This window comes from Somniosus microcephalus, chromosome 12 (assembly GCF_052327205.1).
Source record: "Somniosus microcephalus isolate GS21.2 chromosome 12, FLI_Smic_1.0, whole genome shotgun sequence".
Taxonomy (NCBI): domain Eukaryota; kingdom Metazoa; phylum Chordata; class Chondrichthyes; order Squaliformes; family Somniosidae; genus Somniosus; species Somniosus microcephalus.
The window spans coordinates 32,299,402-32,318,097 of NC_140998.1; the positions used below are offsets into that span (position 1 = coordinate 32,299,402).

Below are 18,696 nucleotides of genomic sequence, written 5' to 3' on the forward strand. Positions count from 1 at the left end.
TGGAGTCAATAGGGAGGGAAGAAAAACTGGAATTGGAAAACAAAAACGTAGAAAGTAAATTGGAAGGACAGAGGAATCAAGGGCTAGATAGTAGTTAACAAGGAGATTTGCCTGTACTAAATGGTATATACTTCAATGCAAGGAGTATAGCGAACAAGGCAGATGAGCTGAGGGCACAGGTGGATACTTGGGACTATGATATTATAGCTATTACAGAGACGTGGTTGAAAGAGGGACAGGTATTATGACAGCTCAACATTCCTGGTTACGGGATTTTCTGACGGGATAGAGAGGGCGGGGGGCTCGCAGTATTGATTAAAGAAACTATTACAGCTGTGAGGAGGGATGATATGTTGGAGGGATCATCAAATGAGGTCATATGGGTCGAACTGAAAAACAAAAAAGGGGCGATCACACTGCTGGGAGTGTACTACAGACCCCCAAACAGTGAGAGGGAGATAGAAGAACAAATATGTAGACAAATTTCTGAGAAATGCAAAAACTATAGGGCAGTAATAGTAGGGGATTTCAACTACCCCAATATAAACTGGGATAAAATTAGTGCGAAGGGTATAGAGGGTGCAGAATTCCTAAAATGCATCCAGGATAACTGGATATCTAGGGACATACAGGGAAGGATAAAGAAAAAAAGGGAGGCGTATGACAGATACTGAGGGCTAAATACTGCAGAATCTTTAAAGGAGTACAGAAAGTGCAGGGGTGCAATTAAAAAGGATATTAGGAAAGCAAAGAGAGCATGAAAAATTTTTGGCAAGTAAAATCAAGGAAAACCCAAAGATGTTTTATAAATATATTAAGAGTAAGAGGATAACTAAAGAAAGGGTAGGGCCTATTAGAGATCATGAGGGTAATCTGTGTGTGGAGGCGGGAGACGTCAGTAGAGTTCTTAATGAATACTTTGTGTCTGTTTTCACAGAGAGGGGCGAAGCAGACATTGCTATCCGGGGGGGAGGAGTGTGAAATATTAGATGAAATAAACATAGTGGGAGAGGAAGTATTAAGGGGTTTAGCAGCTTTAAAAGTGGATAAATCCCCAGGCCCAGATGAAATATATCCCAGGCTGTTAAGCGAAGCGAAAAAGAGGAAATAGCAGAGGCCCTGACCATCATTTTTCAATCCTCTCTGGCTTCAGGTGTGGTGCCGGAGGACTGGAGGACTGCTAATGTGGTACTTCTGTTTAAAAAGGGGGAAAAGGATAGACCAAGTAACTACAGGCCAGTCAGCCTAACTTCAGTGGTGGGAAAATTATTGGAAAGAATTCTGAAGGACAGGATAAATCTTCATTTAGAAAGGCACGGATTAATCAAGGATAGTCAGCATGGATTTGTTAAGGGAAGGTCGTGTCTGACAAACTTGATTGAATTTTTTGAGGAGGTAACAAGGAGAGTAGATGAGGGTAGTCCATTTGATGCAGTGTATATGGACTTTAGCAAGGCTTTTCATAAGGTTCCACATGGCAGACTGGCCACAAAGCTAAAAGCCCATGGGATCCAGGGCAAAGTGTCAAGTTGGATTCAAAACTGGCTCAGAGGCAGGAAGCAGAGGGTAATAGTTGATGGCTTTTTTTGTGACTGGAAGGCTGTTTCCAGTGGGGTTCCGCAGGGCTCAGTACTAGGTCCCTTGCATTTTGTGGTATATATCAATGATCTAGACTTGAATATAGGGGGTATGATTAAGAAGATTGCAGATGATACTAAAATCAGTTGTGTGGTTGATACTGAAGAAGGAAGCTGTAGACTGCAGGAAGATATCAATAAATTCATCAGGTGGGCAGAACAGTGGCAAATGGAATTCAATCCGCAGAAGTGTGAGGTAATGCATTTGGGGAGGGCTAACAATGAAAGGGAATACACATTAAATGGTAGGACACTGAGTCGCGTAGAGGAACAAAGGGACTTTGGAGTGCAGGTCCACAGATCCCTGAAGGTAGCAGGCCAGGTAGATAAGGTGGTTAAGAAGACATACGGAATGCTTGTATTCTATGACACGGCTAATAAAGGCAAGAGCAGGGGGGTTATGCTTCAACTGTATAAAACACTAGTTAGGCCTCAGCTAGAGTACTGCGTGCAGTTCTGGTCACCACATTACAGGAAAGATGTGATTGCACTAGAGAGGGTACAGAGGAGATTTACAAGGATGTTGCCGGGAGTAGAGAATCTTAGCTATGAGGAAAGACTGGATAGGCTGGGTCTGTTTTCCTTGGAACAGAGGAGGCTGAGGGGAGACCTTATTGAGGTGTATAAAATTATGAGAGGCATAGATAAAGTGAATAGAAAGGACCTATTTCCCTTAGCAGAGGGGTCAAAAACCAGGGGGCACAGATTTAAAGTAATTGGTGGAAGGTTTAAAGGGGATTTGAGGGGAAATTTCTTCACCCAGAGGGTTGTGGGGGTCTGGAACTCACTGCCTGAAAGGGTGGTAGAGGCAGGAATCCTAACCACATTTAAAAAGTACTTGGATGTGCACTTGGGATGCTGTAACCTGCAGGGCTACGTACCAAGAGCCGAGAAGTGCGATTAGGCTGGATAGCTCTTTGTTGGCCAACGCGGACACGATGGGCCGATTTGGTTTCCTGGACCAATATGTCGAGGAACCAACTAGAGATCAGGCCATCTTAGATTGGGTATTATGTAATGAGAAAGGATTAATTAGCAATCTTGTTGTGCGAGGCCCCTTGGGTCGGAGCGATCATAATATGATCGAATTCTTCATTAAGATGGAGAGTGAAGTAGTTGACTCAGAGACTAGGGTCCTGAATTTAAATAAAGGAAACTACGATGGTATGAGGCACGAGTTGGGTAGGATTGATAGGGGAATGTTACTCAAAGGGTTGACGGTGGATAGGCAATGACAAACATTCAAAGATCGCATGGATGAACTACAGAATTTGATCATCCCTGTTTGGCATAAAAATAAAACAAAAAAGGGGACTCAACCGTGGCTAACAAGGGAAATTAGAGATAGTATAAGATCCAAGGAGAAGACATATAAATTGGCCAGAAAAAGCAGTAAACCTGAGGATTGGGAGCAGCTTAGGGTTCAGCAAAGGAGGACAAAGGGATTAATTAAGAGGGGGAAAATAGAGTATGAGAGTAAGCTCGCAGGGAACATAAAAACTGACTGTAAAAGCTTTTATAGCTATGTGAAGAGAAAAAGATTGGTGAAGTCATGCATAGGTCCCTTGCAGTTAGAATCAGGGGAATTTATAATGGGGAACAAAGAAATGACAGACCAATTAAATACATACTTTGGTTCTGTCTTCACAAAGGAGGACACAAATAACCTTCCAGAGCTGTCAGGGAACATAGGGTCTAATGAGCTGGAGGAACTGAAAGAAATCAGTATTGGTAGGGAAATGGTGTTAGGGAAATTGACGGGATTAAAGAAACATAGACATAGAAACATAGAAGATAGGAGCAGGAGTAGGCCATTTGGCCCCTCTAGCCGCTCCGCCATTCAATGCGATCATGGCTGATCATCCAAGTTCAGTACCCGGTCCCTGCTTTCTCCCCATACCCCTTGATCCCTTTAGCCTTAAGAAATATATCCAACTCCATCTTGAATATATTTAATGAATTGGCCTCTACTGCCTTCTGTGGTAAAGAATGCCACAGGTTCACCACTCTCTGGGTGAAGAAATTCCTCCTCATTTCTGTCCTAAAAGGCCTACCCCTTATCTTTAGGCTGTGACCCCTGGTTCTGGATTCTCCAACCATCAGGAACATCCACCCTGCATCTAGTCTGTTCAGTCCTGCCAGAATTTTACAAGCCCAATCGACCCAATCTCTCCTCATACATCATTGCTGCCATCCCAGGTATCAGCCTGGTGAATCTTCGCTGAACTCCTTCCATGGCAAGAAAATCCTTCCTGAGATAAGGCGATCAAAACTGCACACAATACTCAAGATGTGGTCTCACCAAGGCCCTGTACAACTGCAGCAAGACATCCTTGTTCTTGTACTCAAACCCTATTGCTATGAAGGCCAACATACCATTTGCCTTCTTAACCGCCTGCTGCACCTTCATGCTTACCTTCAGCGACTGGTGCACAAGGACACCCAGGTCTCGTTACACTTCCCCTTCTCCCAATCTATTGCCATTCAGATAATAATCTGCCTTCCTGTTTTTGACACCAAAGTGGATAACCTCACATTTATCCACATTATATTGCATCTGCCATGCTTCTGCCCAATCACCCAACCTGTCCAAATCATCCTGTAGTTTCTCGGCATCCTCCTCACAGCACACACGCCCACCCAGCTTTGTGTCATCTGCAAATTTGGAGATAATGGCCCAGAAATTCGGGTCCCAACGCGTGAGTATGCACGGGGTACTCACGCGTGGACCCGATGGAAGTGCCGGTTTCTTGCATGCACTGCGCATGCGTGGGAAACTGGCACTTCCGTTCCTCTGAACGAAGGGGTTCAGAGGTCGAACGCGTGCGCGCGGGAGTCTGCGCGTGCGCTTTGAACTTACGTTTTTTGGGGGGGGGGTTTTTACAGGTTTTTCCGTGAGGGTAAGTCTTTAGATTTTAGAAATGTAAAAACCAGGCGTAAGGCCTGCATTTTAAAAGGTAAGTGGTCAATTAATTAAAATTAAAACATTTTTTCCACAGGTTTATTATTTTTAAATACTTTAAAGCAAGGTAAGTTTATTTTTAGCCCCGTTTTTTAATAAAATTATTTTTTTCAAAAATTTAAATTATTGTTTATAATAGTTATTTAATATAATTTATAGTTTATTTAAAAAGTGTGATTTAAAAAAAAAATTATTTGAAGGTTTACTGTTATTTTGGGGCCCGTATATTCATAAGTTTAGACAGGTCTTCCTGTCAATCTTATGAATGGGCTTTTCCCTCCTCTAATTGGCTGCCCATGGCTAACGTGATCTCAGGGGACGCATCGCACTAACTACACCCCTGGGACACGCAAGTACAGCGCGCCGGGAGTTGGAGCAGGCCCCGGTGCGGAATTCCACGGGAGCCCAGAGCTGAACTGCTGGCGCGCAAGGTAAGTGCAGGTCGGGGGCTTGCACCCGCAGGAAGCCCCTGACCCGAATTTCTGGGCCATTACATCTAGTTCCCTTGTCTAGATCATTTATATATATTGTGAATAGCTAGGGTCCAAGGACCGATCCCTGCGGTACCCCACTAGTCACTGCCTGCCACTTGGAAAAAGAGATGTTTATTCCAACTCTTTGCTTTCTATCTGCCAACCAGTTCTCTATCCAAGTCAATACCTTGCCCCCAATCCCATGTGCCTTAACTTTACACGCTAATCTCTTATGTGGGACCTTATCGAAAGCCTTCTGAAAGTCCAAATACACCACATCCACTGGTTCTCCCTTATCTATTTTACTAGTTACATCCTCAAAAAATTCCAGTGGATTAGTCAAGCACGATTTACCTTTTGTAAATCCATGTTGACTTTGTCCGATCCTGTCACTGTTTTCCAAGGGCTCTGCTATTACATCTTTTACTAGCTGGAGTGCCCGGCGGTGCCGAGGGTTTTTTGAGGGCATGTTGTTATGAAAAAAGTACAAATAATATATATATATATATATAAATGAGTTTGTCTGTCTGTCTGTCTGTGTGGGAAGGAGAGAGAGAGAGAGAGAGAGAGAGAGGGGGGGAAGGAGAGTGAGAGAGAGGGAGAGAGAGAGAGAGAGGGGGGAAGGAGAGAGAGAGAGAGAGAGAGAAGGAGAGAGAGAGAGAGAGGGAAGGAGAGAGAGAGAGAGAGAGAGAGGGAAGGAGAGAGAGACAGAGAGGGAAGGAGAGAGAGAGAGACAGAGAGGGAAGGAGAGAGAGAGAGACAAAGAGGGAAGGAGAGAGAGACAGAGAGGGAAGGAGAGAGAGAGAGAGAGACAGAGAGGGAAGGAGAGAGGGAAGGAGAGAGAGAGAGAGAGAGATAAAGAGGGGTGGGGGAAAGGGGTGGGGGAAAGGGGGGTGTGGGGGAAAGGGGTGGGGGAAAGGGGGGTGTGGGGGAAAGGGGGGGGTGGGGGGAAAGGGGGGGGTGGGGGGAAAGGGGAAGTTAGAAGTTGAAGGCGCTAGATAAATGCAAGCTGGGTTAACGGCGTTTCTTAGAATCCCTCTGACATCCACTACAATGAAGAGAGATATTTTGAAAGCATTGGCAGTGCAACCTCTCGCAGAGGTCGAGGCGGATACCGACCTGGATGAGCAGAGCCCGGCCACAGAAGCTCAGGAAGCGAGTGCCGGGGCAGCTGCAGAGGAGGAAGCAGCAGCCGACTGAGAGCAGGGCGACGGCGGGCAGCGCCATGGTGCGGCGGCCCGAGCAAGAGCGAGCCCGGGCGCCGGTCGGTACAGCCCCGCAGCAGAGCAGAGGCTCCAGCACCCGGCGCCACTCGGGCTCGGAGGCGGGCAGCCGGCGCAGCCGCTCGAAATGGCCGTCAAAGTAGGCGAGCCTCCGGGCGAAGGGCAGCGACCGCGGCCCCAAGCAGCAGCTCCTTCCCCGCCGGCCCAGCATCGCTGCTCCTACTTCCGCGAGGCCGGGGTAACAGGAGAGAGGGGAGAAAGCGGCGGAGAACCCGTGGGCGGCGTAGCGCCTGAGGCCCGGCCCGGCCCGAGTCACCCGAGCTGAGCTCCCGCTCCCTCCGACCCGAAGAGCTCGGCAGTGACATCCTGCAGAGCGGAGAGGCCCGAGCGACAGGAGAGAGGGGAGAAAGCGGAGAGAAGGAGGAGGCAAGCCTTTACCAAGATGGCGGCGATAGTGGGCCGGTGGTTTGGAATCGGGCCCAGTGGGACGGGCGGTGCCTAGCTCGGGCGTGGCTGGCGAGGAGAGGCCGAGGCTTCGAGGCCTGAGGCCTGCAGGCAGCTCATCCACCGTGGATGCAAACAACCCACGAGCGGAGAGGCCGGGGTGACAGGAGAGAGGGGAGAAAGCAGAGAGAAGGAAGAGGGCGAGGGTGGGACTGGGGCCCATGGTTGGACAGAGGCAGAGTTGCTCCATCACAAACAACAATGGCCGCCGCTTGCTTTTCAGTTTGAAGGTTTAGGCCCCGCCCCCACACGCCATGAAATGCCCCCCGTGACACAGCGCGCTGCCCCCGTAGGATTGGTCAACCTTCACGTCACTCAATGCTAATGAGCGGATTTCCCCCGTATGATTGGCCAACCGCTAATGAGCGGAATTTTGAACGTTTTTTGTCTACTGTCCGAACAGTTTTTGTCTGACCAAAAAGTAAATACGCCTAGGACACCCTCCTAATCATAACCTTTCTTTTGATATAACATGTGTAGGTACGCTCTATAACTTTTGAGTGATGCCCAGACAGACAGACACCACTATCCTTTTATATATACAGATAATAATGGACTCTAGCATTTTCCCCACAACCGATGTCAGGCTTACCGGTCTGTAATTCCCCATTTTCTCTCTACCACCTTTTTTGAATAGTGGGGTAACATTAGCTACCCTCCAATCCATGGGTACTGTTCCAGATTCCATCGAATGTTGGAAGGCCGATAAATCCCCAGGGCCTGATAACCTATATCCTAGGGTACTTAAGGAAGTGGCCCTAGAAATAGTAGATGCATTGCTGGTCATCTTCCAAAATTCGATAGATTCTGGAACAGTACCCATGGATTGGAGGGTAGCTAATGTTACCCCACTATTCAAAAAAGTTGGTAGAGAGTCTTATGTTCATTAATAAATGGACATTCTTATTATGAACACAGCTAGCTTTTGTTAGACACTTTATTGAGCACATGTGGACTAGGTACAGTATCTGTAGAGGCATCCATCTTGACTGCTGCCTTGTGGTTAGCCTAGTGCCTCATGGGTAATGTAGTCTTAATATACATACAGCTGGGTAGTGTAGTCATGTTATTGATCATTACATCCCCCTTTCTTTGAGGTTTAACAAAATCAATATCAATCAACTTTCAAGAAAACGATAAAGATAATATCAGTAACACTTTTGTTAGTGCTCTATAAACATAAACATTTTCAAAACAGCCAACACATTTTCAAAGCTTTACATTGCACTCAAAGGCTTTTTTACTTCACGTGTGGATCTTCTCAACACGGGTAAGTCTGATGTGTCTTCATGAGATTGTTCTGGCGGTGAATGACAAGATGCAGTTGCGGCATTGTCATCAATCTGGTCTTGAATAATCTCTTGTGTTTTTAGGAGGGAACGGCGGTTCCTCCTGAGAATCTGTCCTTCCTCAGTTCTAACAGTGTATGACCTTGGTCCTACTTCCTCAAGAACTGTAGCTTTCCTGTTCCATGCATCTGGATCCTCAATCCTGACATCATCCCTTGTCAATGGTTTTAGAGTTTTGGATGACTTGTCACAGTATGATTTCTGTTTCAGCTTTAACAGTTGAAGTCTCTGTCTCAGTTCCTCACTTTGCTGTTCTTTTGCACAGCAGAGTAGCGTGGTGCGCAACTTGCGACCCATTAGTAGTTCTGCAGGTGAAGAACCACAGTCTAAAGGTGAGGCTCGGTAGCTCAGCAGGGCGAGATAAGGATCAGACTTGCTTTCTGTCGCTTTCTTCAGTAGCTGCTTGAGAACTTGAACACCTTTCTCTGCCTTACCATTTGACTGAGCATACAAAGGACTGGATGTGATGTGCTGAAAGTCATAATGTGCTGCAAACTGTTGCCACTCCTTACAGTTGAAGCACGGACCATTATCGCTAACGGCAATCCTCGGAATTCCATGTCTGGCAAAGATGGATTTAACATGCATTATGACACTGCTTGCTGTGGTGCTTGAGAGCAGCGCCATCTCAGGATAGTTAGAATAGTAGTCAATCACTATTAGATAGTCTTTACCATTTAAATGAAAAAGGTCCATACCAACCTTTTGCCATGGTGCTGTTGGTATGTCAGCTACTATCATTGGTTCCTTTCCTTGTTTGTTTTGGTGTTTCTGACATGTCTCACATTTGCCTATCATGTTCTCAATGTCCTTATTTATGCCAGACCAATAAACAGTGTCTCTTGCCCTCCTTTTGCATTTTTCAATTCCGAGGTGTCCCTCATGAATCCTTTTGAGCATGTCTTGACGTAGAGCCTGTGGAATGACTATTCTGTTCTGTTTTAGTAATAGTCCACTTGCGACACTCAATTCTGACCTTATGTGAAAATATTTTAGACAGGAACCTTTTGGCCAACCATGATGAATGTTCTCTATTACTGTTTGTAATACTGTATCTTTTACTGTTTCTTCTGGTATTTGCTTTGATTTTGTGTCTGACATGGGCAGCGGAGCAGTGACCATACTCACATGAACATCCACGTCTTCTTCAGTAGAGCTCACATGACTCATTGTGGGTGCTCGGGATACTGCATCTGCTAACACTATGTATTTGCCTGGTGTGTAGATCAGTTCAAAGTCATATCTTTGCAGCTTCATCATGAGTCGTTGAATCCTTGGAGATATCTCATTCAGGTTTTTTTTTATGATGGCAACCAGAGGGCTGTGGTCTGTCTCAACTGTGAAGGTGGGAAGTCCATATATGTAGCCATGAAACCTTTCTAGTCCAACTGCCAAGCCTAGACATTCCTTTTCAATCTGGGCATATCGACACTCAGTATCAGTCATAGACCTGGAGGCATAGGCAACAGGCTTCCAATCTTCACCCTCTGCTTGTAGCAAGACCGCACCTAGGCCATCTTTTGATGCATCCATTGACACTTTGATTCTTTTTGTTGGGTCAAAGAAGGTGAGTACAGGTGTGGTTGTCAGCACTGTTTTGAGGTTTATCCACTCTTGTTCATGTCTTTCTGTCCATGCGAACTCATTTGTTTTACATAGCAGGTCTCGCAGACAGGCTGTCTTGGCTGACAAGTTAGGAATGAACTTTCCAATGGAGTTTATCATCCCCATGATGCGTAGCACTCCTTTTTTGTCAGTGGGTCGGGGCATTTTGAGTATGGCGTTTACTTTTTCCATATCTGGCTCTATTCCTTTACCAGATAGATTATCTCCTAGGAAAGTGACTTCCTGGACGCCAAACTGACACTTGGCTTTGTTGAGCTTCAGTCCATTCCGGTGTATGCTCTGTAGCACTTTAGTCAGTCTCTCATTGTGTTCGTTCAGTGTGGAGCCCCAGATGATGATGTCATCAACATAGACCCGAACTCCTTCCAGACCTTCAATTATGTGTTCCATCGCTCTATGAAAGATTTCAGATGCAGATATTATCCCGAAAGGCATTCTGAGGAAACAATACCTGCCAAATGGTGTGTTGAAGGTACAGTATTTGGTGCTCTCTTCATCCAGTTTTAGTTGCCAAAATCCTTGTGAGGCATCGAGCTTTGTAAAGTATCTGGCACCTGACATTTCACTGGTGATTTCTTCTCGCTTGGGAATCTGGTAGTGTTCACGTTTTATGTTTGCATTTAAGTCCTTTGGATCCATGCATACTCTTAGATCATTGTTCTTTTTCTTTACACATACCATGGAGTTAACCCAGTCTGTTGGCTCTTCGACTTTCCTGATGACTCCTATTGTGGTCATTCTGTCCAGTTCTTTCTTGAGCCAGTCATGCAGGGGTGCTGAAACTCTTCGTGGAGCATGTACCACTGGCTGAGCATCCTCCTTTAGCTGGATCTTGTAAGTGAATGGTAGAACTCCAAATCCTTTGAACACATCCTGGAAATTATTCACGACAGAATCCACCGAGTCATCTGGTCTGCTTATGACACAGTTTATATGGTAGACTCTCTTGACCAGTTCCATGTCCTCACACGCTTTGTCACCCAGTAGTGAATCAAGTCTTTCAGCCACAGCAGAAAACATGAGATGATGCACTTTGTCTTTGACTGTCACTTTAAGTCTGCATACACCTAAGCTATCTATTTTCTGTCCATTATAGTCCTTCAGTAGTACTGACCTTTTCTGTATTTTGGGCTTTTCTTTCATATTGTTAATGTCACTCATACTGATTAAGTTTGCTTTTGCCCCAGTGTCTAGTTTCAGTGTAACTAATGCTCCATTTATCTGCAGTGGGATCATCCATTTGTCCTCTTTTACTGCATTGACTTTATGTTCAGCATTGTCCATTTCTGAGGGCTGCACATTTTCTGTATCCTTTTCTATATTGTCACATGACACCATTCGTACAAAAAATGTCTCACTTAAATCAGTGTCCTCAATCACATTGACTTGGACTTGTTGCCCTTTCTTTGTTTTTACTTTTGAAAAGCATTGTTTGGCAAAGTGATTCTTTCCATTACACTTTGTGCACATTTTTCCAAATGCTGGGCATTGTCTTAACTGGTGTTTGTAACCACAACGTTTACAATTAAAAATTTCATCCTCCGATTGCTTTTCATTTCTGTTCTGCTCACGTTTCTTCCCCTTGTAGGACACAGCACCGACAGCAGCATTATCACTCATTACAATCGCATCATTATTGATTTCACTGAAAGTCTTCATGTGCTTTCGAGCTAGCTCGCTGGCTTGGCATATTTTCACAGCGTTTTCCAAATTTAGTTCGGTTTCTCTCAACAGACGTTCCCTGACTTTTTTATCATGAATACCAAACACAATCTGGTCACGAATCATGGATGCTTTGAGCTCAGAGAAATTACATGTCTGTGCTTTCAGTTTCAGATCAGTTATAAAGCTATCAAAAGTCTCATTTTGCTGCTGTGTCCGAGAACGGAAGATGTATCTTTCATACATCTCATTCTTTTTGGGAGAGCAATGTGCATCAAATTTTTTTAGCACATCTTCTAATTTTTCTCTGTTCTCCTCTGGATTAAATACAAATGTATTAAATACCTCTATCGCCTGTGGGCCTGCAACCGTAAGCAGCAATGCTATCTTCCTTGCGTCTGGCTTCGTACCGAATCCGATGGCTGCAATGTAGAGTTCGAATTGTTGTTTAAAAGTCTGTCAATTGTAGTCGATATTTCCTGTGTGTTTCAAACGCTCTGGTGGCTTCAAATTCCCCATGTCGCTTTTCACAATTTTCAGCAGATCTTCACCCACTCTGGTACCATCTTATGTTCATTAATAAATAGACATTCTTATTATGAACACAGCTAGCTTTTGCTAGACACTTTATTGAGCACATGTGGACTAGGTACAGTACCTGTAGAGGCATCCATCTTGACTGCTGCCTTGTGGGTAGCCTAGTGCCTCGTGGGTAATGTAGTCTTAATATGCATACAGCTGGGTAGTGTAGTCTTATACATACAGCTATATACAGCTCTACGGCTCCACCTAGTGTCCACTATAGAATGACTTGTTATTGATCATTACAGAGAGAAAACGAGGAATTGTAGACCGGTAAGCCTGACATCGGTAGTGGGGAAAATGCTAGAATCCATTATAAAAGATGTAATAGCAGAGCACTTGGAAAACAGTGACAGGATCGGACAAAGTCAACATCGATTTACAAAAGGTAAATCGTGCTTAACTAATCTACTGGAATTTGAGGATCTAACTGGTAGAATAGATAAGGGAGAACCAGTGGATGTGATGTATTTGGAATTTCAGAAGGCTTTCAATAAGGTCCCGCATAAGAGATTAGCGTGTAAAGTTAAGGCACATGGGATTGGGGGCAAGGTACTGACTTGGATAAAGAACTGGTTGGCAGACAGAAAGCAAAGAGTTGGAATAAACATCTCTTTTTCCAAGTGGCAGGCAGTGACTAGTGGGGTACCGCAGGGATTGGTCCTAGGGCCTCAGCTATTCACAATATATATATATAAATAAATGATCTAGACGAGGGAACCAGATGTAATATCTCCAAGTTTGCAGATGACACAAAGCTGGGTGGGCGTGTGTGCTGTGAGGAGGATGCTGAGAAACTCCAGTATGATTTGGACAGGTTGGGTGATTGGGCAGAAGCATGGCAGATGCAATATAATGTGGATAAATGCGAGGTTATCCACTTTGGTGTCAAAAACAGGAAGGCAGATTATTGTCTGAATGGCAATAGATTGGGAGAAGGGGAAGTGCAACGAGACCTGGGTGTCCTTGTGCACCAGTCGCTGAAGGTAAGCATGCAGGTGCAGCAGGCGGTTAAAAAGGCAAATGGTATGTTGGCCTTCGTAGCGAGAGGGTTTGAGTACAGGAACAAGGATGTCTTGCTGCAGTTGTACAGGGCCTTGGTGAGACCACACCTTGAGTATTGTGTGCAGTTTTGGTCGCCTTACCTGAGGAAGGATGTTCTTGCCATGGAGGGAGTGCAGCAAAGATTCACCAGACTGATACCTGGGATGGCAGGAATGACGTATGAGGAGAGGTTGGGTCGATTGGGCTTATATTCGCTGGAGTTTAGAAGAATGAGAGGGGATCTCATTGAAACGTATAAAATTCTAACATAACTGGACAGACTGGATGCAGGAATGACGTTCCCGATGGCCGGGGAGTCCAGAACCAGGGGTCACAGTCTAAGGATAAGGGGTAAGCCATTTAAGACAGAGATGAGGAGGAATTTCTTCACCCAGAGAGTGGTGAACCTGTGGAATTCTCTACCACAGAAGGCAGTGGAGGCCAATTCATTAAATATATTCAAGAAGTAGTTGGATATATTTCTTAAGGCTAAAGGGATCAAGGGATATGGGGAGAAGGCAGGGACAGGGTACTGAGTTTGGATGATCAGTCATGATCTCATTGAATGGCGGAGCAGGCTCGAGGGGCCGAACGGCCTCCTCCTGCTCCTATCTTCTATGTTTCTATGTTTCTCTGGCCTCCTTCCGTGCTGTAACTTTCTATGATTCTATGAATGTTGTCCAAGTCTTGTTGCAAGCGGGCATGGACGGCTTCATTATCTGAGGAGTTGTGAATGGTAGTGAACACTGCAGTCATCAGCGAACCTCCCCGTCTCTGACCTTATGTTGGAGGGAAGGTCATTGATGAAGCAGCTGAAGATGGTTGGGCTGAGGGCACGGCCCTGGGGAACTCCTGCAGTGAAGTCCTGGGGCGGAGATGATTGACCTCCAAACACCGCAGCCATCTTTATGTTGCTTAATTCAAATGATTGCATAATTTTCAGTGCAAAGAAACAATTGAGTTATTAAGAGAGGACTGTATTGTTTGTTGCACAGTGAATCTATTCAGAAAATGGTGCAAATGACTCTTTTTCAGAAAGAGAAGCATTTGTAGATCCAGTCCCTCTTCAGGAGTAAATGAGGGGCACCTTCAGAAACAAAAGTGTAGGGAAATCATATAAACACAACTCCAGCTAATTAACCACTGCTATTACTTAGTTGTTGCCACAGTCTAACCAAATCTTCATCAGCATCCATCTATTTGGCCTCATAAAAACACAAACATAATGTTTGGCTTACACTAGAGATGCACAGCATCAGCCCATTGGCCAAATCTAGTCCACAAAGCTAACTGACCCAGTCCCACCCCGTAGTCACTGTCTGAAACCCTGTTTTCTAGACGACAAAACCTATAAACTCCTTGTGAGTTCCTAAGTTGAGAAATCTGGATTGATTATATGAAGATGAATGAGCAGATACTAGAGCAATGGACTAAAGGATCATGTCAAAAACTAGAAAAAGATAGAAGTTCAGTGGAAATTCATGCGGAATCGAGGTAAAGGAACTCCAGATTGGTCTCCCTTTAAAGAAAATTGCATTTCTATAGTGCCTTTCACGAACACCAGATGTCCCAAAGTGCTTTATAACCAATGAAGGACTTTTGAAGTGGAGTCACTGTTGTAATGTAGGAAATGCAGCAGCTAATTTGCACTCAGCAAGTTCCCACAAACAGCAATGTGATAATGGCCAGATAATCTGTTCTAATGGTGATGATTGAAGGATAAATTTTCACCAGGACTCCAGGGATAACTCCGCTGCTCTTCTTCAAAGTAGTGCCATGGGATCTTTTACGTCCACCTGAGGGCAGACGGGGCCTCGGTTTAACATTTCATCTGAAAGACGGCATCTCTGACAGCGCAGCGATCCCTCAGTACTGTACTGGGTCAGCCTAGGTTTTTGTGCTCAAGTCCCTGGAGTGGGACTACGAATCTGACTCAGAGGCGAGGGTGCTACCGACTGAGCCACAGGAATTATGGAGCAGTTGCACAACAGCAATGGAAACATCAGCAGGTTGGCCACAGTCACCTACAGCATGGGTTGAAATAAAGTGATAGCAACACTACAATAGAGGTTCCAGTTTTCTCGGTACTTGGTCAGACCTCACCTGTACCACAGTGATCCAGATTTGCTCCATTACCGATTTGTAACCAAGTTTCAAATTGAGCTTTCCAAAGTCATCCTGGAGTGCATCTAGAGAAGATCATAAATTTCAAAAAATGTATATCCGCAGATCAATGCACACCATAACTCAGCCGGAGCACTCTATTTTTTCCCCAATGGACAATAATGGCATCGACCGGCAAAAAACAGGCCCAGATTCTACCAGATCCACTTTGGCAGGGGCTGGGCACCTATTCTTAAATTTGGGGGTTGGGGTGAGACGGTTGGCCAATTCGCCATTTCGCTTGGCCAGTCACTTGTACCGTTGATGTGGTTTTAATCATCCAGGGGAACGGTAGCATAACAGTAGCATAGTGGTTATGTTACGGGACTTGTAACCCAGAGACCTGGACTAATGATCGGGAGACAAGAGTTCTAGATCCCACCACGGCAGCTGGGGAATTTAAATTCCGTTAATTAAATAACTTATGTTCTTATGTTCTTAAATCTGGCATATTTTCTCCTAAAAATACAGGTGGGTTTGGGGCAGTTAAATTGTTAAAAATCGGATGCCCAACCTGATCCCGCCTCCAACCTGCCCACTTCTGGTTTTAATGGGGGGAGGGCGACCAACATGCTCCCAGGGGGCGGTACATCAATTTAAATATTATAATGAGGCGGGAAGCCTCTTTTTTCACCTCCATTTTGAATTGTGGGTGGGTTTCACACAATTCGTTAAAGCGAGGTGGGGACTGCTGCATCCAGGTGGTGAGTGGCTTTATACCTACCTCCTGGATGCAGGATCCCTAGCTATCCCACCCCCACGATCGGAGGCCCCACCACAAAGCCTCCGATCACCTTCCCAGGCCTCCAATTCCCACCATGAGACCTCTCCCCAACCCCACCTCCCGCTCCCCCCCCGATCCCTGGCCAACCCCTTCCCCTACGCCGATTCGCCAACCCACCCCCCATCGTTCATTTCCCCGGCCGACCCCACCCGCCCCCGATCCTCCACTGCCGACCCTCCAACACCAACCCCCCTCGACTGCCGATTCCCGAACACCTCCTCCCAACCGCCGATTCCCAAACCCCCATCCCTGTGCGATAAACTTCCCCAGACCGACCCCCTCGCATCTGCAGGACTGCCCACCCGCAGCCAGCGAGCCTCTCAATTTGTCTGGTTGCGGGCAGGAATCAGAGGCCTTGCTACTAAAGTTGGAATACTACAGGAATCCCGGCCTCCCGGGTTTCCCACCCGCCTCGGAGGCCCTCCTCACCCAACCCGCCTCCGGGGAGAAATTGCAGCCTCAGTGTCAGGAATGGTGACCATGAAACTATCGGATTGTCGTAAAAACCCATCCGGTTCACTCATGTCCTTTAGGGAAGGAAATTTGCTGCCCTTACCGGGTCTGGCCTATATGTGACTATAGTCCCACAGCAATGTGGTTGACTCTTAACTGCCCCTCAGAAATGGCCTAGCAAGCCATTCAGTCAGGGATGGGAAATAAATGCTGGTTTGCCAGCGACGCCCACATCCCATAAATGGCCCACGTATATGCCCAACATTAATAAAAGTAGCCAGGTGCTGTCCGACATGTTTCTGTGACTCAAAGTACATCCTGTGGGCAAAGAACAGCTACCAGCTAGGATCCAGGTGGAAAAACCAAGTGCTGTGGCTGGAGCCGGGTATTTGGTTTGTACAGATAAGGGGTAGTATGCGTGTGTGTGCGCGCTCATGGAAGCACAAGGGAAGCAGGTGCTTGAACTGTCATTGTTATGAAAAATATTCGAGAGAGTGAGCGAGATTAGCTAATTCAATAAAAGTCCCACTTGGCATCCCGGCAATCCTGCATTGTAGAAAATGAAGGGGTCGAATTCCTCGAATCCAACAGTTAGGTCAGTACTCACCTAGACTGCGAGAGCTTGCCACGGACTCCATCAGAGAGGACGCAGTGCTGTTTATACTGGATGTTGAATTCAACCTCTGTGTGCATAAACAGAAAAAAAGACCGATATGGTTTTAAACTCGGAACACAGGAACAGGAAGAGGCCATTCAGCTCCTCGAGCCTAGAGCAGAAGGCCCGTGGAAGCCTGCAATTCAACCCTTGCCTTCACTGGGTTGGGGTCACATTCTCCAGAGTGGACAGTTACGGTCATTGTTGAAAAACCAGAGGCCCTGTGCAATTACTGAACAGCGGAAGCAGGAGGAATTTAACAAAAATACTGGATGGGATGACAACAGGCGTACAAGGCAGCAATTCACCCAGGTGGTTCAGGGTTTTAAAACCTGGGCTGTCGTGATATCATCCAAGCCTCTCAACGAATCCACCTGAACCTCTCAACTAACGCCCCCAATGATTTCTCTCCCGCAGTTGCTCACAGCAGTGTCCAGGAGATTAATCTTTCATTCCCAGAGACACCGGACAATACTGGAGGGTTGGAAACCCTAAATTGGGGGAGGAGGGGTGGGGGGTTGGTGTGGGTGGGTGGGTGTGTGTATGTGGGGGTGGGTGTGTGTATGTGGGGGTGTCGGTATGGGGGGGCGGGTAGGGCGGGGGGAGAACAGGTGGGTAGTTGGGTGGGTGGGGGGCGTGTGAAGGTGAGGAGGGCAGGGGTTGGGTGTGGGCTGGTGTCTGGTAGCTGGGGGGGGCTGGTGGGTAGGTGGGGGGTTGGGTGTGGGTGGGTAGGTAGGGGTCAGGTAGCTGGCGGGGGCAGGTGGGTAGTTGGGTGGGTGGGGGGCGTGGGTTGTTTGGGGGGCTGGTGGGTAGGTAGGGGGGTTGAGTGTGGGCGGGTAGGTAGGGGTCTGATAGCTGGGGGGGGGAACAGGTGGGTAGTTGGGTGGGTGGGGGGCGTGGGGAGGCGAGGGGGGCGAGGGTTGGGTGCGAGTATGTGGCGTGGGGTTGGTCGCACAGAAGTACATCATTCAGCTATTGGCATCATCTGTACCAGACCAACCATGCTAGGGCATCTCAGCGGTCACTAATTTGGCTAAATTTCTTGTTGCCTTCAAAAAAAAAATAACATTGTGCAAACTGAAAGGAGAAATCACGGCACAGTTATTCTCAACTGCAGTTGCTTTTTTTGTGGAGAATCAATTTCTGAATCACAACAGGCAGTTTGCTGAATCATCATATAGAACAAAGAGAAGGGCTCCACCCTTCCATTATTAGGGCAGATAAATCCTTCCACATTCCACTGCTGTCTATTGAAGTCATGTCAAAACATTACATTTAAAAAAGAATTAGTAATCACCTGAAGAAAAGTGAATTAACGCTGTAGCGAAGGAGCAGCGACATGGGATCACAGTATACGGGTGAGGTATGGAGGCGAGTAATTTCCTTCTGTGCTGAAAAGTCTTCGATCAGCTTCAGAAAAGTTCTCAGCAAAGGAAAAGATCACCAAGAGGATTACAAGGACTCCTTTCTTAAAGGGTTACAGACCAACAAACCATAGGTCAATTCACCATGGCAAGTTGCGGAACTATTTAGGAAATCAGGGCTAGCACCAGAAAAATAACCAATAAGGTCTGCCAGA

General features: G+C 46.2%; 1 protein-coding gene across 2 annotated transcripts in view; it reads right to left on the reverse strand.

The window, feature by feature from the left end:
• The window catches only part of tc2n (tandem C2 domains, nuclear), a 118,094-nt gene that overhangs the window by 41,794 nt on the left and 57,604 nt on the right, over positions 1-18,696 (reverse strand). For both annotated transcript variants that reach the window (XM_086002726.1, XM_086002725.1), the window contains exons 7-8: positions 17,070-17,145; positions 15,166-15,251 (exon numbers count right to left, since the gene is read on the reverse strand). In XM_086002726.1, coding sequence (XP_085858852.1) covers positions 15,166-15,251; positions 17,070-17,145 — 162 coding nt within the window. The remainder of the gene's footprint in view (positions 1-15,165; positions 15,252-17,069; positions 17,146-18,696) is intronic.